This window comes from Echinops telfairi, unplaced genomic scaffold, assembly GCF_000313985.2.
Source record: "Echinops telfairi isolate 266 unplaced genomic scaffold, ASM31398v2 ScPeMD7_7469;HRSCAF=8507_1, whole genome shotgun sequence".
NCBI classification, from domain to species: domain Eukaryota; kingdom Metazoa; phylum Chordata; class Mammalia; order Afrosoricida; family Tenrecidae; genus Echinops; species Echinops telfairi.
This window is the reverse complement of record NW_022111373.1, coordinates 57516791-57534476: the sequence shown is the minus strand read 5'-3', so window position 1 is coordinate 57534476 and position 17686 is coordinate 57516791. Positions and strand designations below refer to the sequence as shown.

The following is a 17686-nucleotide window of genomic DNA, read 5'->3' as shown; positions in this document are numbered from 1 at the left end:
TTTGGCCCCCAGTCACCCTTCAGGTGTGGAACTGAACTCACCCCTGTGGTAATCCACAGTTAAGATCAAAGGAACAGCATTTACCCAGCAGCACAATTCAGAGAGGAGGGAAAGAAAGAGCAATAGAAAAGGTGACCAGGGAGAAAGCGGAATAAATGATGGTATGTTGAGGGGGATTGCAATGCATACCTTGAAACAAAATGTTTATGAAATTGCTGAATACAAGACTACCCTGTAAACCTTCAATTAGGTCGTAATAAAAATTTTCATTTTTTTAAAAATTCTTATCCAAAATTAAATGATTATTTCTGAGTGTTTTATGTATGTGTGTATATCTGTGTATTGTATGTAGGTATGTATGTATATACTTTTCTCTCCCCCTTCTGTAATAAATATGAAAATGAACTTAAGTTGATTTGATTTTTTCAATTTTAAGCGTTAGATATTCTTAGAATTTCATTCAACTCATTGCCATCCAGTCAATGCTGATTCATAGTGACCCCTTGTGGGTTTATGAGACTCACTGTTTATGGGAATAGAAAGTGCATTCTTACTCCTGTGGAGCTGCTGCTGGTTTCAAACTGCTGGCTATGTGAATCGAAGCCTTACACATAACAACTACACCACTAAAGCTTGCTAGTGAGAAGGAAAAAAAAGTTCCATTGAGCATCCCTGGAGAAATCACCAAGTCCTTGTATCACTAAAATGAGACTGGCAGCAGAACATCTTGTCTCTGTTAAACAACTGTTTAATCATCAGAAGTCAGCATTTAAAAAAATAACAAATAATATTTTGACAAAATATATTCTGGTTCTGAATGTATAGAAATATTGTTCATTTCTATTTAGACACAGTATTGTCTCAGTCCTATATGAATACAGGTTCTAAAGAAGTGTGATCACTTACATAGTCTTTATGTCCCTGTGAGACTCCCCCACAGTTGCCAGGTTTGCTAGTTATGATGATAACTATCAACCTTTTCTCAGTTCATAATTTATACCTGTGTATGGTTCAGTACTGAAAAGCATAGCACGTTGAAATTCACATTTCTATAAAGGTCTACATGCATTATACTATTGTTTTGAAATTTATTTATACCAGGATGTTAAAAACAAGACCATTTGATGAACCACATTATGATGAAATGAATGCTTTCATAAAATTTTTCAGATTATTATTACTTTTTTTACAGGTAATAGGAAAAAATAGAAGCCCAACAGTGTGTATCTTTGGCTAGCTGACTGACTACTCTCAGCAATTTGTAGTCCAAGACAAAGTCAGTTGCTACAAAAACTGAGAATCTCTAGAATGTCCTTGGTGTCAGACATCAAGCATACAATTGACAAGAAGGCATGGCCACTGAGGTAGTTAGTTAATTGTTCCAACCTGGCCAATAAACACGTGGGGTTAATTGAAGGGCAGAGGGATAAATGGCTCAGTGAGCCTCGCCTTTCTAGTTCTTGGGTTTCTTGCTTTCTGATGGTCAGACCAGGGTGCAGCTGCCATAGCCAGTTCCCTGCTTCAGCTGGCAAGACTTACTTCCTGCAAGACATCCCCAAGGAGAAGCCACGTGGACCTACCCCGATGCAGCCCTGGGTGCTGGAGCAGCCATGTGGAGAACCCTGCCAGCGCTGAGAAGCTTACACATTCACTGACTTGGCTTTCTTCCTCCAGTCGGCATCATTGCGTCTGTTTTGTGAGATGGAGGAGGACTTTATGGATTGGTGTTGGACATATGGGTTAATGGGTTAATGTTGGACTTGTGGGCTTGGGCAGCACTGGGTTGGGATCTTTTCTTGATATACACTTGACCTTTATATAAAACTCCTTCTTTATTCATGAGTTTCTGTAGATTTGTTTCTTTAAAGTACCCAGACTAACACAGGCACCTTCATCTTGTTTCTCAGAGGATGAGAAACGTGTGATGTGTACTGAGTATTTGTTTTCAGGTGGAACACCTCATTGAGTTTGTTGTGTGTTTTGTCTCAGCCAACTGTGACTCATGCGACCCAAGTACAACAGAATGGAAGATTTCATCGACCAGCCCTCTCTTAACAACTGTTCATAAACTGAAGTCCATTGTTGCAACCAATGTATTTTAAATGCATTTCAACTGAAGGATCTCATCTTCCAGCGTGATAGGGGATGATTTTCTGTTGTGATCCATGGTGTTCTAAATGGATAATTTTTAGAAATAGATTGCCAAGCTTTTCTTCCTAGTCTGTTTTAGTCTGGAAGTTCTGCTGCAGCCTGTCCACCATGAATGACCCTGCTAGTGTTGAAAGTCAGAGGCAGACCTCCCAGCATCATGGCAACACATAAGCCACTGCAGTTCTACAGACAATCAGAGGGTCCGTGGATTGACTTTGTCAATTAAGGGAATCGAGACCTGTTCTATATAATCTTTCACTCTAACTTAAAGTAAGAATGAAGTGGGTTAGGATGAGGAATGCACCCCCATCCAGTGCTAATGTGTATTTATTCAACCGGATGATCTAATGGAAACAGATTATTTCCCTAACCAAAGGATTACTTTTTCTAAACAACTTTCTCCAAACAAACAAACAACGCAGCCCACTGCTGTCAAATTGATTCCACTCATAGTAACTATCTGGCAGTGTAGAACTGGCCTGTTTTATAGTTTCTGCAACTGTTAATCTTTACAGGAATAGGGAGGGTCATCTTTCTCCCATGGAGCAGTGGGTGGATTTGATCTTCTTTTCTTGCTGTTAGCTGCCCAACTCGTAACCCACAACCCTGTATGTCATATATTCTGAGCTCTTCAAAAGTGTTTTTCCCAAAGACATCGATTACATCTAAAATAAACAGATGCCTGCTTTTCAGTGCTCCTGCACCGTGATGCCTGTTCCTGAAACTGTGCAACACTCATTCTTCTGGAATAGAATCTTCTCTTGGCTTCCTCGATAGTTTTGGTTGACCTCTTAGCTGACCTGCCAGACCAGTCAATTGCTCTTTGTTTACTTCACTGGTTCCTCTTCCTGTTCATGTGCCCCAGCTGTGTTTAATCCTGAGCACTTGGCTTGTCTTCTCTATATAGTGTCTGTCAAAAGAGAAATCCTACATCTGTATATAGCTTCAGCCTTCACCAGTACGCAGCAGCACTCTAAGCTCACATCCCTGGCCCTGCCTTCTCCCCTAATGTCCAGTTAGTGCTTAAGATATTTTATGCTTACACTTTAACATGCATGAAATTCAATTGCGCTTCCCACGGAAATGTGGCTCCTTTTGCTCTCTCGCTATTGTCATTTAGTCATGCCATTTTCCCCTTTCATCCTCATAGATACTATTCTTTGGTCACCTGTCATTGTTCAAACAATTTAGCTTACTTGATAGTAATTTGATTAACTGATAGAGCTGAATTTGTATATATGCATACATTTTCAAGACCTTGTCTTTTGTTTTGCTTGATCATGTTGTGTTTGTGATGCAAGTTGACAATAGCAAGTCAGGGTCTCCTTTACAACTACAGTCAGCCTTCTGTATCCGTGGGTTTTTCACCTAACTACAAGCAATTAAGTAGTCAAAGCAGCCGCTCAAAGGCTAAGAGGGGTATTTACCTTTGTACTAGATCCATAAAAAATCTAGAAATAATTTGAAGTATCCAGGTAGATATGTATAGGTTATACACAATCATACCTATTTTCATTGCAGCACCATTCACCATGGTAAAAAGTGGAGACACCGAGAGGCCCATCAACAATGTGTGGATCAGAAAAATGTGGTACATACATACAATGCATATTTTTACAGGATATTACGCAATTGTGAATAATAATGATGAGTTTTCAAAGTAGAACCTGGGCGAATCCAGAGAATATTATGCTGAGTGAAATAAGACAATCACAAAGGGGGCGAACATTGCATGATCTCACTTTTATAAAAAGTATACATATACACATACATACATACATAAACCAACTATCATTATTTGTTACTAGAGAAGGGTGGGCAGAGACAGAGAGGACACCATTATTTAGATAATGCAAACAGAAAACAAAAATCCAACTGCAATTGAGTTAATTCAGCAACCCTATATACTATATAGGCAGCAAATCCTTTTAGAGAAAACAGCCTCATCCTTCTTCTGTGGAACAGCTGGTGGTTTTGAACTACTGACCTATGGTTAGCTGTCCAATGCTTACACAACAGCACTACCATTTGTTATTTTTGGCGACAGTAAAGGTGACAGAATACAGGTGAAGAATACACTCGCGAGCAAGGTAATGATGTCACTAAAAAGTACAGACACGCTGGATTGACATAGTGGCAGTGGATCCAACAATGGGCTCCTACATAGGGACATTGTGAGGATGGTGCCAGATCAGTCAGTGTTGCATCCTGTGGTACGCAGAGTCACACTGGGTGGGAACCAAATTGATGACACCTCTCGTCAGCAATAGATCAAGGAGAGAGAGAGAAACTCCTGGCTTACCTAACTACAGTTGTGAGATATTACAGGACTAACAACAAAACATACCTCAGGTTCATGCCTGTTCACTTTCCAATTCTACTATCTGCCACTAGTGAAATTTAAAAACTATGTTCTCCTATTTAACAAATACATCTTAAGACGCACTCCTTGCTGAGCACAATGCTGGTGTTGTTAGGAGCTGAGGCTCACGGCAAGCCCAGGCACAGGAGAAGGACATGCTGTGCATTGGGCATTCAGGACCAGGATCCTTGTGCCCCGGAGGAGGATTTCCCTTTGCTGATTTGGGAAGTGCATTGCCAGGTCTCTCCCAGTTCACCTCAGTTTGGAAGCTCCCTTGAAGCGTCTTCCGCGTTCGCAACAGAAGCATTGACTTTCCAGAGATGTGGTGGTTGTGCGTGAAGGAAGTCCACTGGCAGGGACTCAAATGTGGGTCTCTCACCAGGAAGGCAAGTTCCACCCCAGAATCATACACTAAAATCATACAATCGTCTCTGCTCTCAATGAAGTTATCATTTCATAGGAGCTATTTTTTAAATCCCTAATTTTATAATTCTTCAGCTGAAGAAAACCTATTTTCAATTAAGATTTTCACTCCTCTCCATCCATACTCTGCCCTGTTTGGGGTACATCTTTGTAGCGAGTCAGCTCGGTCTTGTGTATAAGTGAATAAGATGCTGCACTCTCCTCACGGCCATTGTTGAGTTTGAGTCCACACGTTCTGCTGTGTATTTTCTTAAACAAGTGGGGAAAAAAAGGTGTTGACTAGGTCCCATCACTTACTTTTCAATTTTGCTGGTATCAACATCTTATGGGACTGTGATGAAATGCTTGGCTGCTACCTGAAAGATTACCCAGGGGCCCCTAAAGAGACAGACCGGGAGCCCTGCTCCCCTGAAGGAACAGCCTAGAAACACCTGGGAGACTGTTGTAGTCGAACACGTTGGGTAGCGGTGAGTCTAAATGCACCCCGTAACTCACAACAGCAATAGTAACAGACACTGCAAACTCACTGCCCTTGAACGGATTCTGACCAGACCTGACAGTGGGAACCCCAAAGAGGGTCTCTCAGATTTTCAATCTTTTTTTAAAAAACATCATGTTATTCGGAGCTCTTACAGCTCTTAAAACATTCCATCCATCAGTTGTATCAAGCATATTTGTACGTATGTTATCATCAGCATGTTCTAAGCATTTACTTTCTATTTCAGCCCTTAGTATCAGCTCCTCTTCTTTTTCCATCCTCCCCCCACCCTCCCACCCTCGCGACTCCTTGATAATTTATAAATTATTGTTGTTTTCGTATCTTACACCAACCGCTGTCTCCCTTCATCCACGTTTCTGGTGTCTTCCCCCCCGGGAGGGGGAGTGGATTATGCATCGATCATTGCGATCAGTTCCCCTTTCCTCCCCGCCTCTCCTCAGGGCCCCTACCCTCCTTGTATTGCTACTCCTGTTTCTGTTCCTGAGGGGTTTATCTGTCTGGATTCCGTGTTGTGAGCTCTTATCTGTACCAGTGTGCATGCTCTGGTCTAGCCTGGAATGAAAAGCAAGTCTGCGGTCATGATAGTGGTGGGTGAGGAACTTTCCAAGAACCAGAGAAATATTGTGAGTTTCATTGGTGCTATACTGCACCCTGGTTGACTCATCCCTTCCTTGTGACCCTTCTGTGAGGGGTGGTCCTATTATCTACAGATGGGTTTGGGGTCTCTGCTCCGACCCTCCTTGTTCTCAACAATATCTTTTTTTGTTTATTTTGGGTCTTCTGGTGCCTGTTACGTTAATTCTGTGAACACCTCATGATCACACAGGCTGTTGTGCTTCTTCCATGTGGGTTTGTTGCTTCTCTGCTAGATGGCTGCTTGTTTATCTTCAAGCCTTTAAGACCCCAGATCCTGTATCTTTTGATAGCAGGGCATCATCAGCTGTCTTCACATTTACTTATGCACCCATTTTGTCTTCATCGATCATGTCAAGAGAGTGAGCATCACAGAGTGCTAGGTTGTTAGAATAAGGTGTTCTTGCGTTGAGGGAGGGCTTGAGTAGAGGTCCAAAGTCCACCCATGTCCTCAGTGTGTTGCCATATAAATATATGTACATAGGACAATACCTCTATTTTTATGAATTAATATATTTACCTAAGTGCACACCTATGTTTATACCTCTATCCATAGCTTTGCTTCCTAGGTCTTTCCTCTGTTTCCTTTTACCTTCCTCCTGCCCCACCATCACACTCTTCCTTCTTCTGCCTCTTAGTGATTCCTGTCAGCTCGATTGCTTTCGCTACAATACCCCAACACAACAATACAGCAGTTGCTCTGTATTTTGTTGTTGTCATTGTGAATCTATCACAACTTTTGCCATTTCAGTTTCCTATAGTGTACAACTTATTGATAGTAATTACAACAATTCACTGTGCAAGGCTATCCTTAAACAGTGTGGTTTTTGCCTCATTGTAAATCAAAATCCAGTGTTCCATAAGAAAACCCCTGCTTTTCAACTTCCCCCTACTCTTGGTCATCACTAATAAATGTTGGTCTCTACACATTTGAATGTTCTTTTCTTCGGACAGTAGTGAAGCTGTGCATTATTTGTCATTTTGTGATTTAGTTAATGTCACTCAGCATAGTATCTATAAGCTCCAGCCTTATTGCAGCGTATACTAGACTTCATCTGTCTTCCTGGCTGATTCGGATTCCCTGGTATATGTGTACTATAGTTTTTTAGCCATTCATCCATTGTTCGGAACTTGGCTTATTTCTACCTTTTGGCTATTGTGTTGTTGACATTGGTGTTTATATGTCTATTCACATTGCAATTCTCAAGACCCTTGGGTAGATCCCCAGCAATGGAATGGCTGTGACATAAGGTTCTGTTTTCAGTTTCTTGAGGAACCGATACACTGTTTCCCATGAACCCTTTATACTATTTTGCATTCCCACCAGTCATGAATAAGGGCTCCAAATTCTCTACAACTTCAACAACATTCTCTACATTTTCAGTTGTGTGTTTGGATTTTGTTTTATTTTGGGTTGTTGTTATTTTGTCTTTGCCATCCTAGTGGGACTGTAATGATATCTCCCTGTGTTTTTGATTTGCTTCTCTCAATGCCTCATACCCCAGAGCACCTGTTCATTTGTATGCCCATCAGGTCACCACTGGCATGACCTGCTAGGTGAAATATCTTTTAAAACTCTTTGATCATTTTTGGACTGGGATACTTGTCTATTTGTTGTTAAACGGCCAAACTTTATATATATTAGATTCTTATATAGTTCCCAAAGATACCGTTAGTAACTTGTCTTATTTTTCTTATAAATTATTTTACAGTTCTTATAAGAATCCATACATCAATGATATCAAGCACATTTGTACATAAGTTGGCCATCATTGTTTTCAAAATATTTTTTTTCCACTTGAGCCCTTGGTATCATCTCCTCCTTTTTCCCTCCCTCCACTACCCTCCCACCCTCGTGAACCCTTGATAATTTATAAATTATTATTATTTTCATAGCCTATCCTGTCCACTGTCTCCCTTCAGTCACATTTCTGTTGTTCGCCCCTGGAGGCAGAGGTAGTTATATGTCTATCATTGCAATCGGTTCCCACTTTCTCCACCTTCTCCCCCCACCTTCCTCCTACCTTCATGGTATCTCTACTCCCATTGCTGTTCTTGAGGATTTTATCTGTCCTGGATTCCGTGTGTGGAAAGCTTTTGTCTGTACCAGTGTATATGCTGTGATCTAGCAGGATTTGTAAGGTAGAACTGGAGTTATGCCAGTGGTGGGGGTGGAGAATTAAAGAACTAGAGGAATGTTATGTGCTTTGTCGGTGCTATGCTGCAGCTTGGCTGACTTGTCCTCCCTTGTGACCTTTCTGTGAGGGGATGCCCAATTGTCTACAAATAGGTTTTGGGTCTCCACTTGAGAGCCCCTCGTTCTCATCTATATGATTATTTATTTTGGGTCTTCTGCTACCTGACACCTGAGCCTGTCAGTACCTCATGATCACACCGGCTGTATGCTCCTTCCATGTGGGCTTTGTTGCTTCTCTGTTAGATGTTTGCTTGCTTATCTTCAAACCTTTAAGACCCCAGATACTAGATCTTTTAATTGCCATACAATATCAGTTTTCTTCACCACATTTGCTTATGCACACATTTTGGATTCAGTGATTGTGTCAGGAAGGTGAGCATCACAGAATGCCAGGTTATTAGAACAAAGCGTTCTTGCCTTGAGGGAGCGTTTGAGTAGAGGCCCAATGTCCATCTGATACTTTAATATTTAATATGTAAATATATGTACATAGTCCTATATCCCTGTCATTATTTATGGACACATTTACACATGTACATGCCTATATTTATACCTCTAGATAACTTTGTATGAAGAGCTCTGTTGGCTGTCTATTTGTGACAATGATTCTCCATGGGACCAAGACATTTGTTGACTAGGCTGCATAACCCCTGAACACTTCAATGCCCCACATTTTATTGCTGCATTCCCAGAGTTCCAAGAGCAGAAGGACTAGGATAGAAATGAAGGAAACCTGGGGTGTCCTATCAGGTCTTGCCTCGTCCGATGGTGACCAGAAGCAAAATGAGCCTCAGTAGCTTGTCTTTTCATTTCTGGGGTAAAGTCCTTTATAAACAAAAGTTTCTCATTGTTATGTGCCCCGCCCCCCATTGTTTATGTTGCTTTTAGTCATTTGTGCTTTTGTGAATCACTTAGGCAACTCATTGTAAAAGGCTCGTTCTAACAACATTGCCCTTGACTTTTCTCCTGGGAAATTCATTGTTCTAGTGTTCACATTTAGAGAGCAAACAATCCCAAACTGTTTGTGTGTGTTGGATGAGGCCTGCTTGCAGTGACCTTTTGCTGCAGGCGGAGATCCATTTGCTTAGTACCTTTCATCAAGAGAGTCTTCTCTCATCCTGGAGTAGCCCCAGTGCCCCTGTCAAAGCTTCAGTTAACCACAGGTGGGCGGGTTGACATCTCAGCGCTCCGTCCTCCTCCTCTGGTCCATGTGCCAATTGTTATAACAGTACCTGGCTGTTGTTTATTACCGAAGGTGTTAAATATAAATGTACTTTTTTCATGATTACAGTTGAAGCATCAAAATAATTGAAACAGCAATACATAGAAATCATTCTCTTCTCCGTGAACCTTCACTAGGTATTGACTATCAGATAGATAATATATCTTTTCCTTTAAAACTGTTACCTTGTACATTAGCCCCCCCAGGACTCGACTGCACCAGTGCTCGACACAATCGGACTTCAACATGAAATGTCAAGAAAATTTTGCATCAGAGCTGGAACAAAACATTGGAATCCGACCCAACACACGTGCTTTTTATAAACAAAAGCAGTCGTTTTTTTCGGTCACTTGGCATTAGTACACGTTCTTTAAACTTTTTGCGGCTGTGTTCCCAGCGTTTTGCTATAATTTTCTTAGTTTTTGTGGCTTTTTTGTACTGTTTTTAGATAAAAAACATGGGTCCTAAGAAAGAGGTTTTGAAAAGAATCATCATGATAAAGAACTGGTTAACCGTGTTATCAATATTGTTGATGATCATTTAGTAAACCCTTTTAGAAAGCAGTTACCGAGATGCCAACAGCAGACCACATTAGACAGCTTTTTTTTGAGAAAGCCAGCCAGGTCCTAGTGAAAAAAGGCAAAGAAGGGGAAACCCCCTTAAAAGCATCTGCCTGTTGATTTTATGGAAGGGAATTCTTCTTCCAAACAAGGACTCTCTCTCCATCCCTCCGCTCCACATCCGTGTCCACAGATCCAGAGCTCCTCAGTTTCAAAGTATGGGCCATGCTGTAGTGGTTAAAAACTTTTTTAATGTTGTGTGTCTTATTTACATATTATTTAACTCTGAAATTACTTACTTTGAAATGTTTGTGTAATGTTTGGTATAAAAAGACAAGGTTGGGGTAAAAACATGGTGGTCGAGAATGGATTAATCTGTTTTAAGGCATTTCTTATGGGAAAAAATCGATTTGGAACTCGACTGCATTGCATTTGATGCTGCTTCGAGAAGGGATTAGCGTCAAGGTCCGGGTTCCACTGTACTGTATTGTAAGACGCTGCTGAGTTTGTGTACGACTAGAAGGCGAGCACTCTCTTACCCTTGTCTATCTTTGCCCGGAAGTGTGTTCAGTGGGTGTTCAACCATTTGGGGCCAATAATTGGGATTCTAGGTTTCCTTATTAAAGTCCAGGCCTGTTTTAAAGAGGAGAACCTGAGATTGTTAATGTAATATGTGGAATGGGAACTTGTTTTTTCTCTGAGGTCAGAAACTCTGCAGCTGAGTGTTGGGAATATGAAGGTACTGGGCTGGACACAAGCAAATGTCATATAAACTGCATGTATATATTCTTTTTTTTACTGTAAGTTAACAGAGTTCAGGTGTCCTGGGTACATCCATAAGATACAGAGGACTTGCTATGTGTTTGTTCTTTTAAGAAAAACAAAATAACCTGCAGTTTTCACATGTGAGTGAGTGTCCCTGCAGGCATTTTCTTTTCTGGAACACAAAAGACCAGATATGAAAACAAACAAGCAAGCAAATGTGCCATTTGAACAAATGAGCCCTTAGAGAGGGATTTCAAAACATGGTTTTAGTTTCCTGGGCTAGCTTTTACCCGATCACTTCACAGCCCTTTGAGGAATCCTGAAATAAGTCAATGACGTTCGCACAATTTAGGAATGACAGTTCATTTTTTCCCCCTGTTTTGTCTATGGCCATTGCCAACAGAATTAGGTCTTATCCATGTGACAAATTAGTTGTTCCAAAAAGCATCTTGGATATGTATCTGTGTTTTCAGGAAGATTTGCTTCTGCTAATGGCCATGCATCATTTGCACATGGAACCAATGTCTCCCCCTCCATAATTTAAAATCATAATATCCTCTACTGCCCTCCACCCCTGGGAAACCTGTTTCAAAATGAAATCAGTGACTCATTTGAACATAGCTAGAATAATGACACATAAAAGTATTTTTTGGCAGGTGAACTGTTTTAATTTAAAAACATTTGTTAAAGTAGAAGCCAACCTGGGTGGAAGTGGTGGGGCTGGGTAAGGGTGGGGTGAGGAGAGGTCCAATGGAGAGTGAGAAAGGTTATGTTTATGACCTTGTGCTAGAGATAACAGCAAAGATCAAACGAAAGCCTTGCAATTGACCCTTAATTTCATTTTATATGGAAAGCTGCGTGCCATTCTTATACCTTGGTGTTTTCTAATAGACCTTTGACTTTTCATACAAGTGGCTGTACATTTCAGGCTCAGAAGGGCATTTTTGCATCTATACGCCTAGAATTTTTTTTTTGGAAACATGGGAGAATGCAAATTTCATACAAATGAGTTTTTTTTCTATTTTATGAAAATCTTTGACCTCAACTCCCTTCCATATTAAATAAACTCCTTGAGTATCTTGCCTTTTCCTTTACAGATTAACGTAACATTTTAGCCAGTACGGAGATTCTAATTTGCTTCCCAAACTTGAGCCACAGGGTGACACAAAAGACAGAATTTCATGTACTTTAATTGGCTCCAGGGTAAAGGTCAACATCAACCAGCTTTGTAGCAGCACCAACAGAAGTATACAGTAGAGCCCTTGTAGAAATCATGAAGGGGAGCCAGTGTAGACAGTAGCAGGAACGCAAATACCAAGAGTGAACTTGTGCTCCATGACGAAAGCAAAGCCATGATCAAGTTTGACATGACTGCAAAAGAATTTAAAGGACCAGCAGCTCTGTAAGAGCATGCGCAATAGCTTTGTGGTTCTTGTGTAACCTTCACTGAGAAGCAAGGCATGCACAGTCTGCAACAAGCCACGGGCTTCTTGAGTCCCTACCCAGAGGTTCTATTGCCAAATGAGATGAGTGAGTGAGACGTGTCATTGAAATCAGAAGGCTGGATTTGTGCTCCCCATCCTAGCAGGTGTCCTTTGACATGTGTTCTTTTCTTTCTCAGGGGCTTTACGTTTTTGTGGTCTACTTCATCCTACACAACCAGATGTGCTGCCCCATGAAGGCCAGCTACACCGTGGAAATGAATGGGCACCCCGGGCCCAGCACGGCCTTCTTCACACCTGGAAGCGGCATGCCTCCTGCTGGAGGCGAAATCAGCAAGTCCACCCAGAATCTGATCGGTGCTATGGAAGAGGTGCTGCACCCCGCCCCGCCTCCTTCCCCTCCCCACTCCCGCTACAACCACATCTTGCCCTGCTCACCACCACCTCTGCCCCAGCTCACCTCACCACCATCCCTCACTGCCTCTCTGTCTCTCACTCGGGGGTGGTCCTCTGGTCTAAAGTATTTGGTTTTCTTACTGTGCTATCAAGGAAAGGAGTCCTGGCAGAAACGCTGGGTGGCCAGCTGCAAGGTTGGTGCTTTAAACTCACCAGCCAAGCTCCATGGGAGATAGATGAGGCCGGGCGCGCCTGCTTACAGTTGCAGAAGCCCTACATGGGGTCACTGGGCGCGGGAGTCGACAATGACAGTGAGCCCCTATGAGCCTAAAGAGGGCGATGTTGTGGGGTCAGGAAGCCCAGATGGTACAGAAGTCAAGCACTCCGTTGCTAACTTGCTAACCGCAGAGCGGCCATTCAAATCCAGCAGGCTCTCCACGCAAGAAAAGCATGGCACTCTGCTCCCATAAAGATGAACGCACCGGAAACCCTGTGAAGCCGTTCTGGTCCATCCTGTAAGGGTGCTGCGGAGTTGCAGTCAACTCCATAGCAACGGCGATTGTGGTATCACACGTGGTATCTCATTTCTGCTTTCTCATGCCTGTGAGTTGCGGTCCGTACTAGCAGTTTGTATTGGGAAATGACAAAGCATAATTTAACATCTCCTTCTCCAAAATCTTCGTCGTTTGTCTTTGACAATGACTGAGTCTATATTGGAAGAAAAACAAATATTACACTCTTTAAAATACTTCATAGCTCTCGATCCCACCAAACTCTCAGAAAACAAAATAGGATGAAATTCATTATCCCTTAAAGATCAGAAAATGTTCCAGAGCAAAAGCTCAAAAAAGTACTTCAGCAAGCACGAGTGGAAAATCTGACCAGGATTTCCTCGGTCCAGGCTGCCTCCCACTGCCCTCTGTATTCTCTCCACGGCTTTGTCATTTACTGTGTTTAAATCACCTTGTCACTGACCTTTTGGTAATGCTGCACCGACAACTGGGGCCCTGCTCAGAGTATACACCGTACTTGAAGACATTTGACCAGGAGGAGGTAGTAATGTAGGCAGTTCCCGTCACTGCCCGGCATGTACTTGGCAGCCGTTCCTTACCCAGCTTATCCTGCTTCTCTGGGGTCAGGAGCCAGGTGGAACAGTCATTGGGTTTGCACACTGGACAATGAATGCCAGCTACAAGTGTCCGCGAGGGAGCAATCGATCGATAGCCTGCCCAAAGGAGTTTATCTATTTTCTCTTCAGTGGCAAGGTGGAGAATTATTTTATTCTTATCAGGTGGAAATTACGTAGATTAATTGCCAATCAAGTGTAACATTTACGCTTGTGATATGTCTTGAGTAGCCTTAAATGCTTAGTGCCATTTCTCTACCTGCCCACCCCACTCCCCTAAAATGAAAGGGAGATCATTTTAGCATTACATTTGGTAGCAATAGAAACAGGAATATTCTAAAAATCAACAATTTATGAGTTAATCTTTTTTGAAAAGCTCTATCTTTTGAAAGCTTATCCACTCTACTATTTGCCTACAATAGACATGTCTAGTATGCTAACCACTCACCGCGCATACAGTCCAGTGGCAGCAGAATTCTTTCCTCCCAGGTGGGAGACCGAGGTTCTAATCCTGGCCAATGCGCCTCAGGCACAGCCACCCCCTGACTTTCGTGCAGGTTTGTAGGTTCCTGTGCTGAATAGGTTTCCGTGGGCATTTTAGATGAAGACTAGGAAGAAGGACGTGGCTATCTACTTCCCACAACCAGTCAATGAAAATCTATGGATCCCAGCTGTTTAATCCCTTTGTGCATGGGGTTGCCCTGAGTGGAGGCCAATTTAACACCAGCTCACAAGAGCAACCATATGTGGTTATATAAATTTAAACAAATTAAGCTCAATGACATTACAAATTCAGTTTCTCATTCACATGGGTGGTATTTCAAGTGCTCAACAGAGACAGATTTCTAGTAGCCCTGTATCTGTAGAGAGCACAAACATTCGTATTAACAGAGACAGTTCGATAGGACAGGGCTGGTGTCGATGTTCAACTTCTTAGTGGCATTTGTTAAGGTCCTGCTCTCAAAAGTTTATTTCTAAAACCTCAGGACACTTTTCATAGTATGAGGTGTCCCAACAGTCTCAGACAGCCTCACATTGGGAGGCAGCAGCTGTGACAGCCAATTCCTGGCTGGGTCCACTAAGTATTCATTTTGGGTGTTGCCCAACAGCATTCCCTAAAGTGTGCTCCACATTCCTCAGAGACTCAGACTTGGCCTTGTTCCGGCTGTCAGTGAAGGGCTGTCAGAGATATTCTAAGAAGTCAGGCACAGAAGGGAAAACAAAGGGAGGGTTAAAGCTTTGTTGACCAGTAATCTAGAAGGAAATTAATACACTTCATCATTTCAGAAAAGAATTATCTTTTTAATTATTAACTTTAAAAGGTGTTTAGAATGCTATGAAATATTTTTTTCTCTATTCATTTTGTTGTTCTAGATGCCCGCTATAGTTTAAAGATTATTTTGTATCTTACTTTGAGGATTAGGAAGGTCCTTCTCCATCTCTTATTTCCTTGATATTCCATACACACATACCAACAAAAAAAAGGGGGGGGGGAGTATTTATTGAGCTTTCTTTTTTAAAGTAGTTTTCTTTCTCCACATATAACACCATATAAATAGACAGGTTTTCCTAATAAAGAAATTGTTTCTAAATTGTTTCTAAATTGTCTTCTCATGAGAAGACAAAATTTCCTAAGGAACAATACATTAACAGTCTTAATTTCTAAGGAGTCAGCAGCCCTTTTACTAGGCCATTGTAATGATAGATAAACGTGAAAAGCACATTTCATCTTATGGTTGTCTCTTTCTTTTTCTTTTACGCCAACCCCCCAAAGGTACCACCTGACTGGGAGAGGGCATCCTTCCAGCAGGCCACTCAGGCCAGCCCTGACTTAAAGCCAAGTCCACAAAACGGCTCCACATTTCCCTCCTCTGGAGGATACAGCCAGGGGTCACTGATAGCAGATGAGGAATCACAGGAGTTTGATGACTTAATATTTGCTTTAAAAACTGGTAAGTATAAAACCACAAACCTCATGAAAAGTTGTACTACAACTTGTACTCAAATTGTACTACAGTTTGCCTTGACTTCCCATGAAGCTTCGGAAGAAGTATAGTCAGTCACCCTAGCACATCCGATTCTCATGACCCACTCCTAATCCCAACCAAACTAGAATATTTTGTTCTTGGCTTCCAATGTAGCACAACCTAAAAATAATATATCATTTGCTTTTCAGAGAAAGACATACTAACTAAATGTAAATATCTCTGTCCTGGAATTCTGCAAGAGGAAGACCTACTAACTAAATGTAAATAAATATCTCTGTCCTGGAATTCCCAAATAATACTAAAACAAGTTCAGTATAAGACAGTGTGGTTGGGATCTCACAGACAGAGTTTGCCTCCGACCTGCCAAAAAGACCTTCTTATAGCTTCAAAGCATAAACATTCCAAGGTCACCTGACTGGGCAGTGCATAGTTGCCTCGTTTTCAATGTGCCCTCACTTCCTGTATTTCATTGGGTCTTTCTCAATACTCACCACCACGGCCCTCCTTACCCTGCAGCCCTATTGAATAGTTCTTACACCGTCCAAGGGACGGGAGCCTAAAGATCTCAAACCAGCAGCATGTGAACCATGCTGGCAAGATGCAAAGCCACATGAAAGATCATGGAATTACCTGATTAAAAGCCACAGACTCCAGGGAGAAATAACCAGTATCATAAGCTCTAGTATTTAAATAATACTCAGATCTAAAGCATATTACCCATTTGTTGGAAAAGCTATTTTGAACACTGAAAGGCAGATAACCCTAAAGTAATTTTGGTTGATGTCAAATCATATGTGCAGTCTTTTCCCCTTTAGGTTTTTGGTGGTTTTTTTTCCTTCAAGAACATACAAAAATTTCAATAAAACTTTTAGTTTCTATATTTACAAAGAACAAGATGTTTCTATGCTTAGATGAATTTACTGGAACATTTGTTTTAAAGTATACTTTAAGCATCATAGTTTAAGTGACTATAAAGTTTGTTTCTTTGTTAAAATGTTTCTTTTATGCTAAACTTTTCACTATAGCTCCTTTTTTTAAGAATTCCTTCAAAAGCTTGCATTTATTGTAGTTTTGCAGTGAAAACAAAGTGATATTTAGGTCCCATCCACCATCTCTATCCAGAATTCTAAGTAAACCTTCCCTTTTATTCTTGGTATTCTTTGTATGGAATCCCAGGCATTTATTCTGTGATATAGTACATTAAGGCACGTTTCACTGTATTTTTTTAAATCATTTTACTGGGGGCTCTTACAGCTCTTATCACAATCCATACACACATCCATTGTGTCAAGCACATTTGTATATATGTTGCCATCATTGTTTCCAAAATATTTTCTTTCTACTTGATCTCTTGGTATCAGCTTCTCATTTTTTTCTCCCTCCCTCCCTCCCTCCCAAATCCTTGATAATTATTATTATTTTTTCCATGTCTTACATTAATCGATGTCTCCCTTCACCCACTATTCTGTTGTCTGTCCCCCTGGGAGGGAGTTATATGTAGATCATTGTGATCGGTTCCCCGCTTTTCTCCTCACCTTCCCCTTCCCCTCCTGGTATTTCTACTCTCATTATTGGTCCTGCTGACCTGGATTCCCTGTGTTTCCAGCTCTTATCTGTACCCATGTACATGCTCTGGTCTAGCCAGATTTGTAAGGTAGAATTGGGGTCATGATAGTGGAGGGGAGGAAGTATTAAAGAACTAGAGGAAAGTTGAATGTTTCATCGGTGCTATATTGCACCCTGACTGGCTCATCTCCTCTGTAAGGGGATGTCCAATTGTCTACAGATGGGCTTTGGATCTCCACTCTACCCTCCCTCTCATTCACATGTATATGGTTTTTTTGTTCTGGGTCTTTGATGCCTGATACCTGATCCTGCTAACACCTTCTGATCACACAGGCTGGTGTGTTTCTGTTTGTTGA

The 17686-nt window shown here is 41.5% G+C and overlaps 1 protein-coding gene across 1 annotated transcript in view; it reads left to right on the top strand.

Annotated features, from left to right (window-relative positions):
• The window catches only part of ADGRV1 (adhesion G protein-coupled receptor V1), a 675247-nt gene that overhangs the window by 638683 nt on the left and 18878 nt on the right, over window positions 1-17686 (top strand). The window contains exons 84-85 of the mRNA XM_045285199.1: window positions 12434-12625; window positions 15551-15728. Coding sequence (XP_045141134.1) covers window positions 12434-12625; window positions 15551-15728 — 370 coding nt within the window. The remainder of the gene's footprint in view (window positions 1-12433; window positions 12626-15550; window positions 15729-17686) is intronic.